This window comes from Numenius arquata, chromosome 5 (assembly GCF_964106895.1).
Source record: "Numenius arquata chromosome 5, bNumArq3.hap1.1, whole genome shotgun sequence".
Taxonomy (NCBI): domain Eukaryota; kingdom Metazoa; phylum Chordata; class Aves; order Charadriiformes; family Scolopacidae; genus Numenius; species Numenius arquata.
In genome coordinates this window covers 71,298,126-71,314,467 of record NC_133580.1, presented here as the reverse complement: position 1 = coordinate 71,314,467, position 16,342 = coordinate 71,298,126, and the positions used below count along the sequence as shown (strand labels likewise).

The following is a 16,342-nucleotide window of genomic DNA, read 5'->3' as shown; positions in this document are numbered from 1 at the left end:
CTGCAATTATTCATGCTCAGACCCTGTGTGGAGTTTGAGGACTCCATACAAGTGTGGCAAGTTTTAGGGGGTTTCATTGAGAAATAGCTGCTATAGATCTAGTCTGAAAAAAAGTCTGTTACTGTGGGAGAGTTGAGAACAACTGGTTAAAATCATTAGGAATGAGTGCAATTTAGGAATTGCCCAAATCTTCATACACAGAAAAGCATTCTAAATACATAGTTTAGCTTTGACTTTCACCACTTGTTTTCTCAGTAAGACTTCCAGTGCCTTTTTTTCAGCATGCCATGAGAATCTCCCATTGGTGAGGTGAGGCCATTTAACTGATTACTGTGACTTGCAAGAAAGCAAAGCAAGAGAAGCATTTTGGTTGGGATCAGTGGCTTGACAGTATTTTATCTGTGCATCAAGAAGACACCTTTGGTTGTGGGGACCTAATTTATTTGCCTCATCCTAAACTAAAGGCTTTGTGTTCTATGCAAGGTTAACAGTGCTGCTGCTGCATGTAGGCAGGACAATGGAAAAAAGCTTACTGTCAAAAGTCAAGTCAAAACCAATGATGAAATGCTTTTTCTGAGAGAGACCCCACTATAATCCATTTCCCTTTCCGTCTTTTTTTTTTTTTAATAAAGGATACTACTCACATACAGGATATTATGCAGCCATGAATTTATCACTTCCCTTGAATAGTGTGTTTTTTGTGGAAATTAATGTCATAATGAAACAACTTATTTTTCTTCTTGTTGCTTAAAATAAATGTAATTTCAGAATCTTCCTTGAGCATTCTAAAGAGATATAATTAATCTTTTCATGCAGTGACATTTATTTTCCTGAAAAGGCAGTACACCCCATGTGGTACTTCTTTTTTAAAATCTTACTCTATGCCGTTTTAAAGACTTAACAGAATCAGTTATTCTGCTAGTGTGAAATGATGCAACATTGAAGCCACTAGTGATAGACTTACTTACAAGAGCTGAATGTTTAACCCCGGTTGATTACATTAAGTTTCCAAGGATACTGCATTTCAAAATGTGTATGTCAAGATAGAACTAGATGAAGGGGTAAAGACATTTGCATTGGGAGTTTCCCCTCCAACAAGGGTCACTGACCTGCAGATCGGACGCTTCCAGGGAGTCAGGTTTCTGCACTCTTCTTGCTCTTCGGGGAAGCAGCCCGAGTATGATTCCTTGCGATTTCAGAAGAGCTCAGCTTGAAGAGTCTGTAATTTAAACATGCAGAAGATTGGCATAACTTGTACCTCTGTTCTCAGCCAGGGTATTTTGAGGCAGTCTTTGGCTAGTAGTAGTGCCAGTCTGCCTCTTTTATACCTCCCAGCAGCTTTCAAGCACCTTCACTTTTTTTGTGGACAGAGCAAGGGAAGCTTTTTGGAAGAGATTTGGCAGATGGTGTTTGCATGAGCCTCAATCCAGCTTCTTCTGGCACTTGTGAAAAACCTGAGCGTAAAAATCCCAGATTTGTGCATACCATAGCTGTAGAGCAAGAAAAGATGCACGTAATGGCAACACCTTGTTTGAAGATAACAGCTTAGCGCTGACAGGGACCGTACAAAGCAAACTCCCAGTACAATGTTCTATGGTTCAAATGCATTGTCTGCTCCTTTAAACTGTGACTGAACTCTTGAATTGTTTAGGGCTTTATTTAACAGACTGCAGCTGGAATAGATGTTTCAACACTTGGCTTACTATGTATGGCCATCAGGGCAGTGGAAAATGTTTTTGCTGATAAAAAAAGAAAGAATGAGAAGATCTTTCTGATACAAAACACATCAACTAATTTCAGTCTTACCTGCATCAATCTCATCTTTTGGGATAAGAGATCAAAGAAAACCAGTGAACGCTAGAAGCCTGAATATTGCTTACAGCTTTCTGAAAAGCACTGAATCCAACTGGAGTTTCATTTGGCTGTCAAGGCATTTGAAACTCTCCTTTTCGCTTCTCTAATAAGCACACTAAATATATTTGTTGGAAGCAGTGGGAGAGCAATACCCTGCCACTGTCCCTGTTTCACCACAGAGAGTGAATGGAAGCATCCATAGATAGTTGTGGTTCTTTTGGTTGGCTTTTTTTTTTTTTTAAATGCATGTGTGGTGGCTATATTAACATGATTTTTTGCTAAGCTATAACTCAATTGTCTTTGAAGGGGTTTTGACTGATTGTGACAATTCATTGTCAATGCATTATAAAATTGATAAGCAGATCTAATTGCACATGAAATAGTCACAGTTTTTCTTTTTAGTCACAACTATAAATCCATTTTGGTTTGCAAGTTAGCTAGAGAATACAAGCTCAAAGAGACACTGTCATAAATGGGAAACCTGATTTCAAAACAGATGAAAATGAAATACCCACATCACAAGCATGCAGAAGTATTGCTCAAAGTGTGGTGTCAAAGGTGCAATTGTGAAACCCTCTACGAACATTGTTGAACGCTTCTTGTTCAGGAAAAAATATGTTTACAGAAATGGCAGCGACCCAGCAATGAAAACTCTCAAGCAAAACTGTTCAGTAGGAATGGTTGGAGACCTGCTCAAAGCCTCTGCTACATTTGTCTCTACTGGAATCAGCTGTGAAATTTTTTAGCTTATATGTTGTTATACTTCTAGCAAATTCTGGGAGAGATGAGCAGTTACTCTGCATTTGTTCATTTAAAAAAAACTCTATGATAAAGCTCATCACAGTTATCTGTTAGTACCTGCTTCTGCGGTTGTTTGAGGTCTAAGCAATTATTCCAATTGATTTTCTTTGGACAGATACACAAAATATCTTTAATTGTGGCTGATGATTAACATTCAAGACAGCTGACATCAACATTTAGAGACAGACGTAACTCAGGTGTTGAAAAGCTTGCACTGTGTTTTGACCTTCTTAGTACAGATAAAATCCCAGTGAAGTGATTAAGGATTTAGGCACCACTATGTGTTCTTTTGTGTTTTTGTTGAATAATATCAACTAATAATTCAAAACTCTGTGTAGACTTCTGTGAAGAGGCAACTGTTTTGTGAAGTTTCCAGCTCCTCTGGCATTGCTAATATCTAATTTTACAAAGTAGTAACTCAACAGCATTGTCAGGGTACATAAATCTAAGCAGAAGTCTAGAGCTTAAAATAAAAATGCTGAAGGCAAGTTACTGTGCTATCAGGAACAGTTTACTGATGTAGTTTGGCTGATAATTACATGGAGTATGGCCTTATGAGCAAGCCATAGCAGTGTGAACTTTAAGGGTTTGGGAGTGCACAATTTTATATCGCCATGTGACAGTACTGTACAAGAAAGTGAAACCCATAATTCTTTCCCTCCCTATATATGATTTTTTTGTGTACATGTGTATATCCATTTCCTAAAGAACTGTTGGGAATTTATCATTTACATTGTTAGATCCAAATCAGTCTGCTGTAACCAAAACAGCACCTTCTACCTGGCTTTGGGGGAGCATTGGGGAGGCTGCACAGCTCTTGATACGGGGGTGCTGAGCTGTAAGTATGCAGTCTGTGAGCAAGCTAACTCAAAAGTGCCTCACTTGCATCCAACCAGATACGGTCCTGAACCAGCGCTTTCATTGGGAGAAACCGTGGAAACTTTGTGCTTATTAAATAGCTCAGTCACACTCACAGTTTCCCCAAGGGCTCTGTTTCTGCAAAGTGACTAGAGGCTGTGGGCCTGGCAGGCTCGAGTGCTGGATAATACCTCAGGGAAACTCTTCTCTGTAATGCAAAAACCAGTATTGGTCTCCCTGTCAAGGAAGGCAGCAGAAGATGTTTGTATTGATAGAAGCAGGAAACGTTGCTTTTTTGAACACTGCTCATTTTAACTGTTTGGTCACTTATGAAGTGATGAATGGAGGAATAATGAGATAAAGCAATCAAATGAAGGAGCTGGGAGCCAAGGCATTGCTACCACTTGAATCGAACACAGAGTCTTTAGGCAAGACAGTATCTTTCCTAAGGCTGAAGTTTCTGTAATGTTCCCATAACACTCCGCTGTAAATCATTCTGATGTTTTGTTTCCAATTTTTCCTATGATTTTTTCATGTGTTGCCCGCTTTCATGGCATGTTTCTGTGCATGTGCTTTGCACGGCTCAGCAAATCTGAATCGCTTTTATGTGCCATATACTGAAAAAGAAAAGCAGTGCAAGATCCCTGCTTCCCTTTTCGCCTAAACAAACACAAGTCCTACCGATTTGTGAGTGAAAGTTGTCTGGTTGTGTCTGCAGGCAGAATTGGACAAGGCTCGTTGCTTTAAAAGTTATATTAATGGAACTCACTTTAGTAACGTTATTAGAGTGTGTGACAGTTCTAAGTAGACTTAAACACATTTTTATACTAAAGTGAGTTGGCAGCACTTAGTACAGGAAGTTAAAATATATCTTGTACTTAAAAAACCCCACCAAAACTTATCAGATAAGAATACAGGAACTGATACATGCAGAACTTCAGAGGAAGTAGTCAGTTGGAAAAAAGTTCAGTCTAGAATAATTTTAATTGTTAAAAAATTTCCTGAGAATCATTTATGAGGATTAGAAATAGAATTGTTAAGCTTACTTTTTGTGTATTGATTTTGCAGATGCTCACTTTTTAATTGGTCATTTTATGTGGGAAAACCACCCTTGAGCAACAAAAAAAAATTGATCAAGACATGTAAGCTGAGCAGTTGCATCACCTAGAACATCTTACATTGAAACTAAATTGTCTCCAAGTTGCCTGAGCCGCTCAGGAAAAACCCCGCCCTTAGCACAGAGTTGTAAGTTTGTCCAGGAAAAGTTGCTAATTCATAGATATTATTGCAGCAAACTAAGAGATTGGTTAAGTGTTGAACAGTGCAGGTCTGGAGAGACAGGATGGGGTAGGGCAAGCGGCTCATGGCCTGCGGACAGCCCCTGGGGCTGTACCTGGGCTGCTGCCCTCAGCCCTACACATCTCGGGGCAGGAGCTGTACTGACAGACACGGGGAGAAGCTGTTAGCGTGCCTGGGAGGGGACAGGACAGTGTGGTGGGAAGGGATGATTCTTGGAAGCACAGAGGAATACATACAGCAGTAGTTCTTTTCACAGGTGGAGCTTTTTCGTGTTAACGCCTGCACTGAAACGAGCAGCACCACTTGCTGTGTGGTACCTTACCCCATGTGATGAGATTTCTCAGTACCTACTCAAGTATCCACCTCTTGGTGAAAGGGTAACCTGGGGGAGAGGAGACAGTGTTTGGAGGATGTAAACACCAATGTTGAAATGGAGTTACGTAGAACCATCAAGTGAGTGTACCCAGGAACAGTAAAATTGAGCAAAGAATTAAATGCTTCCAGGGTCCTTTAAAAAAAATAAAAATTCATAAAATACCCAGTGGCAGACTCTTGCTAAAGCGGTATAAGCAGGTAGTATAAAAAACTTACTGCCTAATTGTAAAAACTCCTTCCAGTGAAGCTCTTGTGGATGACAGACAGAAGTCTGCTCCAGTTGTAAAGAACAGCATAATCTCTCCAGCATTCAGATTCATTTGAGCAACAGTGATGGATATCTATCGTATATCTGGGGTTTTCATGTCAGTTAGATGGTTCCTGTATCAATCACTGTGCATGACAACGCATTCCTGCCTTCTAAGTTACACGGATCAGTGAGAGCCAGATCAGCCGGAGCCAGATCAGCGGGGCCAAAGGGCATAAAAAGTACCTGGCAGCGGCACACTCAACAGCTCTCCGTACCTGACAAGTCAGCTCTCGTCTTGGATGTGGCAACAGTCACTGTCACTGCACTTGCACCCCAGTACCTCAACAGAGAGAGGGGCGGCACAGGCCTTTGACAGGGCCTGGTGACAAGCACACTGGTACGCCTTACAGTCTAACGAGGGAGTCAGGAGGGAGAGAGGCAGAGGGAGACAAGTAAGCCACTTGCGTTGGGCAGCGAGTTGGTGCCAGAGGAGGTAAAAGAACCGAGTCCAGAAATGGTAGTCAGTTCAGGTGAGGTAGGCAAGAGCTGTTTCCCGTGAAGAACAATTTTAAACCTTTAAGTTGGTAAAACTTCCTGCAATGACTTTACAAAAACGTGCTCTAGCCTCTCTCTGTGAATCGCTGAGGCCTTCTGCACTAGATGTGCTATCAGCAGCACCTGCTTGGTCTAACCTGGCTTTGCACTGGGGTGATAGTGAGTTATTAAACTCATAGGAGTCAATCAGCATCAACCGCTGGTACTTGCTCTAAGGCAATGGGACAGGTTGGCAGAGTCCATATTCATGGAGAGCAGGAAACTTAACAACTGCACCAGTTAGTGCTCCAAGGTTAGACGTTCTGGTAAATGTGCAGTATCCCTAATGTGAATGGTTACTGAGCCTCTTCTGGCTAAACTGCTTGTGTCTTGGTGGCCAAGATGCAAGCAACTTGGTTATTCAGTAGTAATCAGGGACTACGTTATTTTGAAGTAGTTGATACTTCTGCCCTGAGCCAGGTCAGCTCACTAGAGCTGAAATTCCTATCCAGTCTTACCTTGCTTTGAGTATGCTGAGTCCGCTCCCCTCTTTTTCCTTAAATGATGTCCCTCAGCTGCAGATGAGGGGAGGAGGGTCAGCCAACTGACTGCATGCTGTTAAGATTTTTCAAGAGCAAAATCAGCTTAAACAGTTCATTATCAATTATACATCAACTTAATTGGATCATTTCCTGTAGGAAGAAAATATGCTCAGTTTATGCACTGGGAATCCAGGAAGCGAACTATTAAACATTTAAGGAGGTGGGGGGGAGGAGAAATGCAACAAGTTATCATTAAAAGAATTATTCTGATTAAATCAGTCATCTTCTTTAATCCCCTTGGATGGTCTAATGTTCAAGCTGTACTGAGTGCAAGGTTTAGAACTAACGCTGTGCTGTTTTCCATGTGATTGAGACTGAGTAGATAGTTTTGGGAATTACTGTATGTAGTTGTTAAAAGGAATCAATGGCCTGGAATAGAATGTTTTCTGCGCTACCCTTCGCTGCTGTGCAGCCCTTAATTTGACAGTCTCTGACATATTACGAACCATATAATGTTCTCCAGGAGAACAGAGAGCTTGATAAGCCAGCAACATAACTGACATGGTTCCAGTTCGGGTGAGTGTGCCTGTGCCTTGTGATTTGGATCTGACTTGTCAGCTCTCCCTGCATGGCTATCACTTCTGTTACATAAGGGATGCTGTAAAACTTGCTTAAAGTGAAGCACTCGCAAGTCCAAATGAAATCTCATGTTTCCTTAGTGATAAGTTTCTTCTTTGAGACAGATTTTCCTTACTAATTAAAAAAAAGCCCAAACAACTTTTTTCCTGTTTTGGAAAGTAACAGTTTGTCTTGATTCTTATTTACATTCCTTGATAAGTAATGGGCTTAGGGTTGTTTTTAGTAATTTGGGGGTAAAGGTTCTGATGCTGTTAAGATACGCATCTCTTATGACCCACAGTTTTGTCATCTACATTTGGTTTACTCAGTGACTGCAAATGAGGTACTGCTTAGACATTGTATAATTAGAATATTCTCACTAACCTGACACTGCACCAGGCTTCTCTCTGATGGTTATTTTATGCAAGACCATATGTCTCAGGGATTTATTTTTTTTTCATTTAGATAGGGGACAGGATAGCAACTTCCCCCCTCCTCCCCTTACCCTGGCTCTTTGTCTGAGGCATTGCTGAGCAGTGTCAGGAAGCAGGCTGCAATTGGCAGTGAGCTGTAGTTAAGAGCACAGATGTTTGGCAGCAGATAGAGGTAGATCTCATTAGGTATTAACTGCTGTAGTTCCTTTGCCCTGACTTTGTTGGAGAGAAGCATCAAAATGGTGTTTCCTATGAAAGCATGTGTTTAATTCCAAGTTATCTTGAACTGATTTTCTTTCATGTCATGTGAGGTGGTCCTGTTGCCTCACTGCTTTCTGCACAGATTAGTGCTGGGAAAAAAAGCGGGAAGTGGTACGGCTTGCTTTAACCCAGTAGAGACACATTACGTGAGACTGACCCATAAATATAGTATGGAATTCCATTCTGCATATGGATCCCATGTTTTGGGCTTGGGATTTTTTAATAGTCTTTTTTCACTAAGCTCAGATTATAATGACACGGACCTTGTGACACTGTCTGAAAGAATGGAGAATCTCGCTTTGAAAACAAGCGACCAATTTCAGGGAGTTTAAACACAAGTTGCCCTATGGAGAACCCAGCCTGTCTACAGCCTAAGGTGTGCTGCGAAGGTGCTTCTGACCTAGAGATCCTGAGTGTGATTAAGGTTACTCAAGTATAATCACTGAAATCAAGGGCTCTACTTACATTCCAGACCCATTCCAGGTCTTTATCTTTAAAGCCTAACTCTACTACAATGTAAGGGGGCACAACTCTTACGCAGGTAAAAAAACCCCAAACAACTCATGAAGGAGGGAAAGCTGTAGTGATACCAGCGTATGTACAGCCTATGTTCTTCACCACCCTGATTTCACACGTGTTCACTCTTACATACTGTAAGGTTCAGTGAATTCAGTATGAAAAATACTGACCAATGGATAGTCAGAATTTCATTCTCTAGAACAAAAATAGCAAATGAGTCCATTCCACCAATTAAACACCTCCTGCTTTACTTTCATTTCCTTTTTACTGCCTCAGCAATAGTGAAAAAAAAAAAAGCTTTAAGTTACAGGGGAAAAAAAAAAAGAGGAATAAAGCTTCCAGTAGTACTTCTAAATGACTCACGGAAAAATAAAAACACATGGAAACATGGGTTAAGCACAGTCCTAATTCAGCCAATCAGCACAAGTAAAGAAAAGTAGTTTTAGGAAGTAAAGTAAGCATCTGTGTGAACTCAGCTTTGATAGGTTCTGCCTGACTCACTCCAGCCAGCCAGGCTGCTGGCCCAGCCTACCCTGAAACGGCTAAAGCAAACAACAGAATAACCCTGTTTTCACTACACATCTTTCTGAGCAGCTTCACAGCTCCAAGCTGGGATGAAGCTCAGGAAGGTATTAACTTACCAGAGAAGGGACTCACTCCAGAGCATTGTTCCAGAGGCTCAGACGGCTTCAAGCAGCTCCAACCCAGAACTTTTAGACTCCACTTAGACACACTGCTATGCCCGTATCCCTAAGCAGCTCTGTTCCTGCCTACCACTGAAAGAGCTGCTCCCCAGCCCCAGGCATGGGGTGTTTCTGATCAGCATTTAGTGGGAGCCCAAAGGTGTAGGCAATCCCTAATCAGGAAAAGGCCAACAGAACTTGAGTGTTACAGCTGACAATCAACAGAGGCTTTGCCTGTGCGCACAGATCCAACCGAGACTAGTAATGCTAAGGGTAGTTTGAAATGCACTTATGTTATCAGGGCCCTCAGATGCTGTTTCGTGAGTTAGCTGTAGTGTGTGTGCCCTTTTCCCTTCCTGCCCCGCTTCATTCAGTACATTTTATGGAATGAAGTATCTGTGTTTTGCAATAACAATTACAAGGTTGTAGGTAGCTAACTTGAGCATGTTTACCACTGTATCTTTGTGGAGGGCAGAACTAAAGGAGATGCAGCTCTGTGCTGCTGGTTTCAAGTTTAACTGAGAAAGGCAGTTGGCACAGCATGTGAGGAAAAGCACATCCTCTCTGCGTGTCACACTATGGACACAGCTTATGCAGTTTTAATTATGTTTGCACTTTACCATAGTTCCCAGATCTGCTTTCCTCATGGTTGGTTATATCTTGCTCACTAGGTGTTGTGTTTATAGCATCCCTAGAGAAAATGATGAACCCCACATTTGGAAGGGAGAGAGGAGAGAAAAGGGGGTAGAAACCTACACAGAAAAGCCACTATCTTGAGTTTGCTGTTAGACTAGCATTTAAGGGTTTTTTAGTGCTGTTTTGCCATCTTTCCGAGTTGTGCAGCACACAGTTTGCTGTGAGCCTACACACGACTGGCTGGCGGCATACCAATAGGCAGAGCTCCAGGCGCCAGCCCAGAGTGCAGTGAGCAGCAGCTAATACTGCTATAAGTATATTTTTGCGCACAGAGCATGGAAGTGATTATATTGCACTGTCAGCACGTTTTGCACATGTCTTGCTATACATGAGTGTAGCAAATGATAATTTTTTAAAGGTGAAGATTTTTTTCCTCTTTAAAATTTGGTGCTGGAAATAGTAAGTTAGATACATTTGTCTATTACAGTACATACACTTTTGTTCATGGAACCATTTCGTCTTCCCCTGTAAAGATTCAAGCCAGCCTGATTGGGGATCAAGCCTCCAGTGAGCAATGATGTAAATACAGGGTTGCGTGTTTAGAATTGAACTGTAGGGAGTAAAGGCCACCAGTCCTTAGTTCAAAATTATTAGTGTGCCAAGTCTGATCAAAATGTGGTAATGAGCTCTCTTCCTCCAGCACTTCACTGTTATACTAATCTTTTTACAAGGAAGCAAACACACATCCACAGACCATTTTCCAGTTTCAGAACAGTAGAGTTAAAAATCCTTGTGGTGGTTCAATAAAGAATCCAGCTGTGCTGATGACCTACCCCAAATCCTGAACTCAGGGCACACTTCCGGGGAAGAACAGATGCCGTGCAAGTTATGATTTATGGTTCTGACTGCTGCCAAAAACTTTTGAACTGCATACTGGGGCTAAGCAAAATCAAATGGTGCTGTGAAATAAATTGACACTTAACGTATTTTGTTAATTGTCGATGTACAGTTGGGTTGCTCATGGCTCGTTACTACTGCATTGTTCTCACAATTTCTTGGAACATGAAATTCATTAAAGTGCTGGAAGGGAAAGTTGTTGTTTTAGCCTGCATGTAACACTGTACCGCATGGTACAGCTCTGTTTGGCAGTATGTTCTGAGTGGATGGTAGTCAAAATACTTAAAAGGCTGCAGGAGCCATGCTGCTGCACAGTTTAAACTCCGAGAACTTACAAGAGGCAAAAAGTGAGGGTGAAAAGTGAGTCAGAGCAGAGCTGGGCCCCGTCTGTGCCAAGTCAAAGAGGTACTGGAAGATGCAGAAGGCATGTTTTCCACAGGAAGAAATGTTTGCAGAAAGCACAGGCAAGATCTATGACAAGGCAAAATTTATAAACAGAGGTGAAGTTTGCAAAGACTACAAGCACTAGAGAGTCTTATGCCATCTTGTTATTTGGCTGCATTTTTGCAATTTATTGCAGGGACATCTGCCTTTTCTATGCTAATGTAATTGTTTGCGTAGGTGTATTGTTTCTGCAGCTTAAATCTAACAAAACATGATTTTGTTTTTCAATTCAGACACCTACAGGTCAGAAACTGACAATATTTCTGTAAAACATCTCTAATTGAATTAAATGTTTTATTAATGACTAAAATGCTAAACCACTCATTTAGGAAGTGGGCTGTGAAGTTTATGTGAGGCTTCGGGAACCTTCTAGTGGGAAATGCCTAGAAATCCATGCCACTGATGATAAGGATTGATAAGGATTTTAAGTACTGATTAACAATCAGGTTGTTCAGAAAAAAAATTTTGCTAGGTAGAAAGCAGTCCCAAACTGAAAAGTTGATAAAGTAGATGGTCCTTCTACAACTGTTTTCTGAAAAGATTAAATGTGTACTTGTTTGTGCCTGAGGAAGATTAAACTTACATGGAACACAAAACTCTGTGGCTTATAAGCCTCTGAAAGAGCTTGAGAGATGGAGATAGGTGACAGACAATGCAGGACTTGCAGAGAAAACCTGAACTCCAGTTAGCTGTTCAGGAGCTAAACAGTTCAGTGCTGATTGCTGCACACCTGGCTGTTGCTGAGCTAATAGAAAGGGTTTGACAGCAAGAGTTGAGTACATAGAGACTCCTCTAAAGGACAGAGCCTCCGAGAGCTGTGTTTCTGCAGGGCTGTTGTGGAAAGAAGCAGAATCTAATTTTCTGTGTGGGACATCAAAGCCTTGATCCAGCAAGAGACACCTTTAACTGTAAGCCAGGATCTCATCCCACTGCATTGAACAGAAGATTCATATGCTTAAAGTTACATGTGCAGATAAGGAACGCAATAGCTGGCTCACAGACAGAACTGAGCAATCCAGCAGCTGGTTTATGAGTGACCCTTTTGGAAAAGAAAAGCTTGTTTGCACAAACAGAATCTCAGTATATGTTGGTGAGTTTACACCAAGGGTGAGTTTGCTTTTGAGTGTCCATGGGATTTTTTGGATGCCTTCATCCTGATAACTTCTGCTCTTGAACATGATTAGCTTGCATTACTGAGAAGTGCTACGGAAACTGTACATTAGCCAGACACTTAATAGCTGTAAGATGTGATTTCACCAAGAGCCCCAGAAGCTCTTCTGCTTCAGCTGACCCTCAGAAGCTATGCCGTGTGTTTTTTCAGCACTGAGCATAAGCTGCCTTCATGCAGCTTGTTATCGAGGTAGCTGTTATAATAATTGTTTGTAGAAAACATCATAACAACATTTTTTTTAATCTTTCTTTAATCATTGCTGCTGCAGTATGGCAATGATGTAAAAAATTCTGTATATGGGGGAGCTACAGAACAGAGTTTCCTCAGCAGTCCGTTGTTGAACAAGAGAATGTTCGGGGCCTCCATTTCATGTCTCATTTTCTTTAAGGACAAGAGAGTGACTAGCTTGAAGAGCAGAACTCTACTGCCTTCTCTTTTTCCAGCAGCCACATATGCTTCCTAACAAGCGTTAAAATGGCAAGCCCCCACCTGTGGTTTTGAGGTGATCCTCTCCACTTTGATTAGCCTCTGGGTGGTTCCAGCTGTTTCCCATAGCACAGACTGTCCCAGACTTGGAGGAACCCCATTTCTGAAGCTGTAAGACAACAGGACAGAGGCTGACAGGTTTCCACTCTATTTTGCACTTTGGTTTGTAGGGCGGTGTTTTTTTCTGGGACACTAGCATTCAGGGAGGGGGCTAGGAGGAAAGCTTGGCAAGCCTGGGAGAAGAGAGCCCTATATTTGGTGTGGCACTCTGGAGATGAAATGGATGACATCAACTCTCAATCTCTCCCTGCTTGCTGTTAAACTAAGGCAATTTATAGTCTTATTTGAATTTATGTCAGCAGAGTGTTTAACTACCCTATCCAAAGATGGCCTTATATAGTAATTATTTCAACTTTTCTTGTGGGCAGTAGGTTTCTAAATAATGAAGCAGCAATGCCAGATCATTCTCTGATCATCCTGAACTGGCAAAGAGGGAGTGTAGTACAGATTTTTGTAGAGTTCATTTCAATCTTGCTGACTTTGCAGCCCAGGTTTCCACAGCAAGGTACTTTAAAGTTAGTTTTAAATGTTTAAAAGGGGGCAGAGGAAGGGAGAAGAGGGGTGAAGTTATATGCATGCTTTGGTTTGTACATTGCCATTGTTATGGCCCAGTTTATTCTTAAATCTATAGGTTCTTTTCCTGTTTTATATTGCATTTGGAAATACAGTGCTAGAAAAATCACTATCAGATCCAATGCAATTACAGAATTGCTACTTTCCAAGACAAGACAGATTACATGCCATCATCTTCTCCTCTCCCCATCCCCCAATTCATAATGTGGCCCTGCTTCATCAGACACTGGGCAAATGGGGACAGGATAGGAGTTGGAAAGTTTCTCCCTGTCTATATTGTGCTGCTTTAAAATAAAAAAAAAAAGTGAATTCAGCAGGCTTTGTTACTGCCAGTTGCTAGATCTGCACTTCATATTAAAGGAAGTCTATAGTCTCATTGACTTAAATTGGACTCTTTATGTGACTCATTCTCTTCAGAGGAAAAAAAACCCCGAACAGAACATGTTTTTACAGTAAAGGAATAGAATGCTTTAGTCTTTCTGTATTTTATTTTGCACAAAATATCCCTTCCCCCAATAAACTAAGTAACAGTTCCTCTCTCTACACTGAAATAGGAATCAAAACCTAAGTCCTTTTTTGGAAGTGAGAACCTCAGCTAATATAAACCAGTCAACTTGCACTGAACTTCAAACTACATTCTTTCCAAAGATCTCTATTGCTGTATCTCATCCAAATGTATGCACCTGCAAGGTCTCTATTTTTAAAATACTACTTAATGTTTACAAATGGGTTTTGAAGCACTAAAAGGTAATTCGTGCACAACAGTTTGTGGGGAGACAGGTGATACAGAAAGTGTTAAACAAGGCAGGTTATTCTTTTTCTTGGCATGGTTTTTAGTATGTACAGTGACAAGTATGTTATTGTTTCTGCTGTCTCTGAATATATAGCAACAGAAATCACTAGCAAGTAGACAGTTAAAAAAAAAAAAAGGACTTAAAGAAAGGAAAAAGGAGCTAAGATTAAGACAGAGTTAGCATTTACTGACAGTTAGGCCAGCTCAGGAGCAGGCACAGATTTGGCACATGGAGGCAGAGATGGGACAATAACAGGACTTTCTACTAGGCATGTGATTACAAGGACCTGAACTGATTCCATGTAGTATTATATAGGAATGCCTGCTAAAAATACACCACTTATTACAGGGGTAGCTATATAAAAATATAGTAAAAGTTTTCAGAGAGGAAAATTGAAAAACATTGGGGAAAAAAATAATCACAGAATCTTCATGGTTGGAAGGGATCTTTGAGATTGAGTCCAACTACAAAAAAAACCTCAAAAAACAAAAAACCATGAACAATTACACATTATTATTCACATTATCATGCAAAGATAGAAGGAATTTAAATTGTGGATTGTTTTGTGTGTTTAACCCTCTAAGCTTCAAGAGACTCATTTCCACTGAGTTAGCAGAAATGCCATTACCTGTTTAGAGAATGGCATTTCAGTAATAGGTATTCACATCTCTTTCCTGGACAACAATAACAAGTAGAGCTGGGGCCCTGCTGCAGGACTGAGACCCTAGCAGTGGGAGGAAAGTATGGTCTCATGCTTGGATTAGCAGCAGTTGTAGTCAGACAAGCTTGACCCATTCCTTCTGGAATACGCTGGTTGTGAATGGAAAATGAAGTGGTCTGCAGTAATCAACACTTGGGTACTGTTTACGCCTCTGCTTAAGTGACTGTGGATAACTTGATCACTTCATGTATTTGTAAATGGTAAAATGTGTCTTGGCTGAAACAAAGGGGAGTGTCTGAGACCTAAGTACAAATTGGTCAAAGGTGTCCAGTTCCTCCTTACGTTCCATCCCTTGTATTTCTAAAGTCACCTGTAGGAGTATTGTTTTGTCCCAGCCTCTTGGAAGAATATTCTCTGCCTGGTTGGAAAGGCTGACTGGTACAGCAGTCAAAAAACCTGATGGGACAGAAGGCAGTGTAGTCAAGAGCACCGTGCGTTCTTGCTCTGCTTTACATAGGGCAGGGTGCCAGCACTTGGAATAATGTGCTTGGCTTGACCCACAGATTGTTGGAAGACTGCTTTCGACTGGATTAGATTTTGGATCAGGCTCCTTGTGACTAATTTTTGGCTTAAACGTTAGGATTGGAGTTCATGGAAAATTAGGTTAGGGATCTGGACAGAAATTTCTAGACCAAAATCAAACATCATTATGTTTTAAAGACTGACCCGGATTTAACAAACTAATCCAAGTCTTATGAACTTCTAGTAGACTTGACTGCACAGGCATGCAGAAGTTTTACATGGTTGAGGCAATGTCCTACAAAGCCAGGCTTGTGCAAATCAAACCTGTAGCTGTGCATGTGTATCTACTAGGGACAAGCGTTTGTTTTAAAATAATATTTCTCACTGAAATAGTGCACTGAAACCTATTTATAACTAGTTTCCTCCTTTGCAATAGGTTTTGAAGCAATCCTGCACTGAGATTTTATATTTGGAGCCATCCAGTGTCTGTGTGGGAGGTAAGTTTTTATATAAAATTCTAAAATAATATTCAGTTGTTATAGGACTCTGATTTCCCTGTTTGACCCAAAGGAAAACCACACAGGTCTCTAGAATAAAACATGTCTTATGTCTAGAACATGTCTAGAAACATGTCTAGAATAAAACATGTCAAGTCCTTAAGGAGTTTAAGAAAGATCAGATCCTTCTCTGTTGACTCATTTTTCTCTTCAGAGGAGCTGTCTTCCAGGGCCTACTTCATAACTTAGGTAGTGCGTATGAAAGTTTGAGATGCATTTATCTGCCCCTCTCCCATCAGTCATGCTCTGCACTTCCCCCCGTATTCAAAGCGGTGTTACTTATTCTGTGACACCCACATACTGTTTTACCTATGGACACGGAGCAAAGTTCTGGGAATCATGATAATGAATGTTCATATAAATTCATGACAATATTTCTAGTGCCCTGCCCCAAATCTGTGAAGTGTAAGCAGTAAAGCATTTGACTGCATTTTTGTGATGTTTATTAATTAGAAGAGTTGCACAAAATCTAAAGGGCTTGTCTTCTTTCTGGGTTTTGCAATCCACAGTTTG

The 16,342-nt window shown here is 40.9% G+C and overlaps 1 protein-coding gene across 1 annotated transcript in view; it reads left to right on the top strand.

The window, feature by feature from the left end:
• ANTXR2 (ANTXR cell adhesion molecule 2) overlaps positions 1 to 16,342 on the top strand; it is a 107,123-nt gene that overhangs the window by 13,574 nt on the left and 77,207 nt on the right. Inside the window, exon 8 of the mRNA XM_074147234.1 lies at positions 15,709 to 15,769. Within this exon, the coding sequence (XP_074003335.1) occupies positions 15,709 to 15,769 (61 nt within the window). The remainder of the gene's footprint in view (positions 1 to 15,708; positions 15,770 to 16,342) is intronic.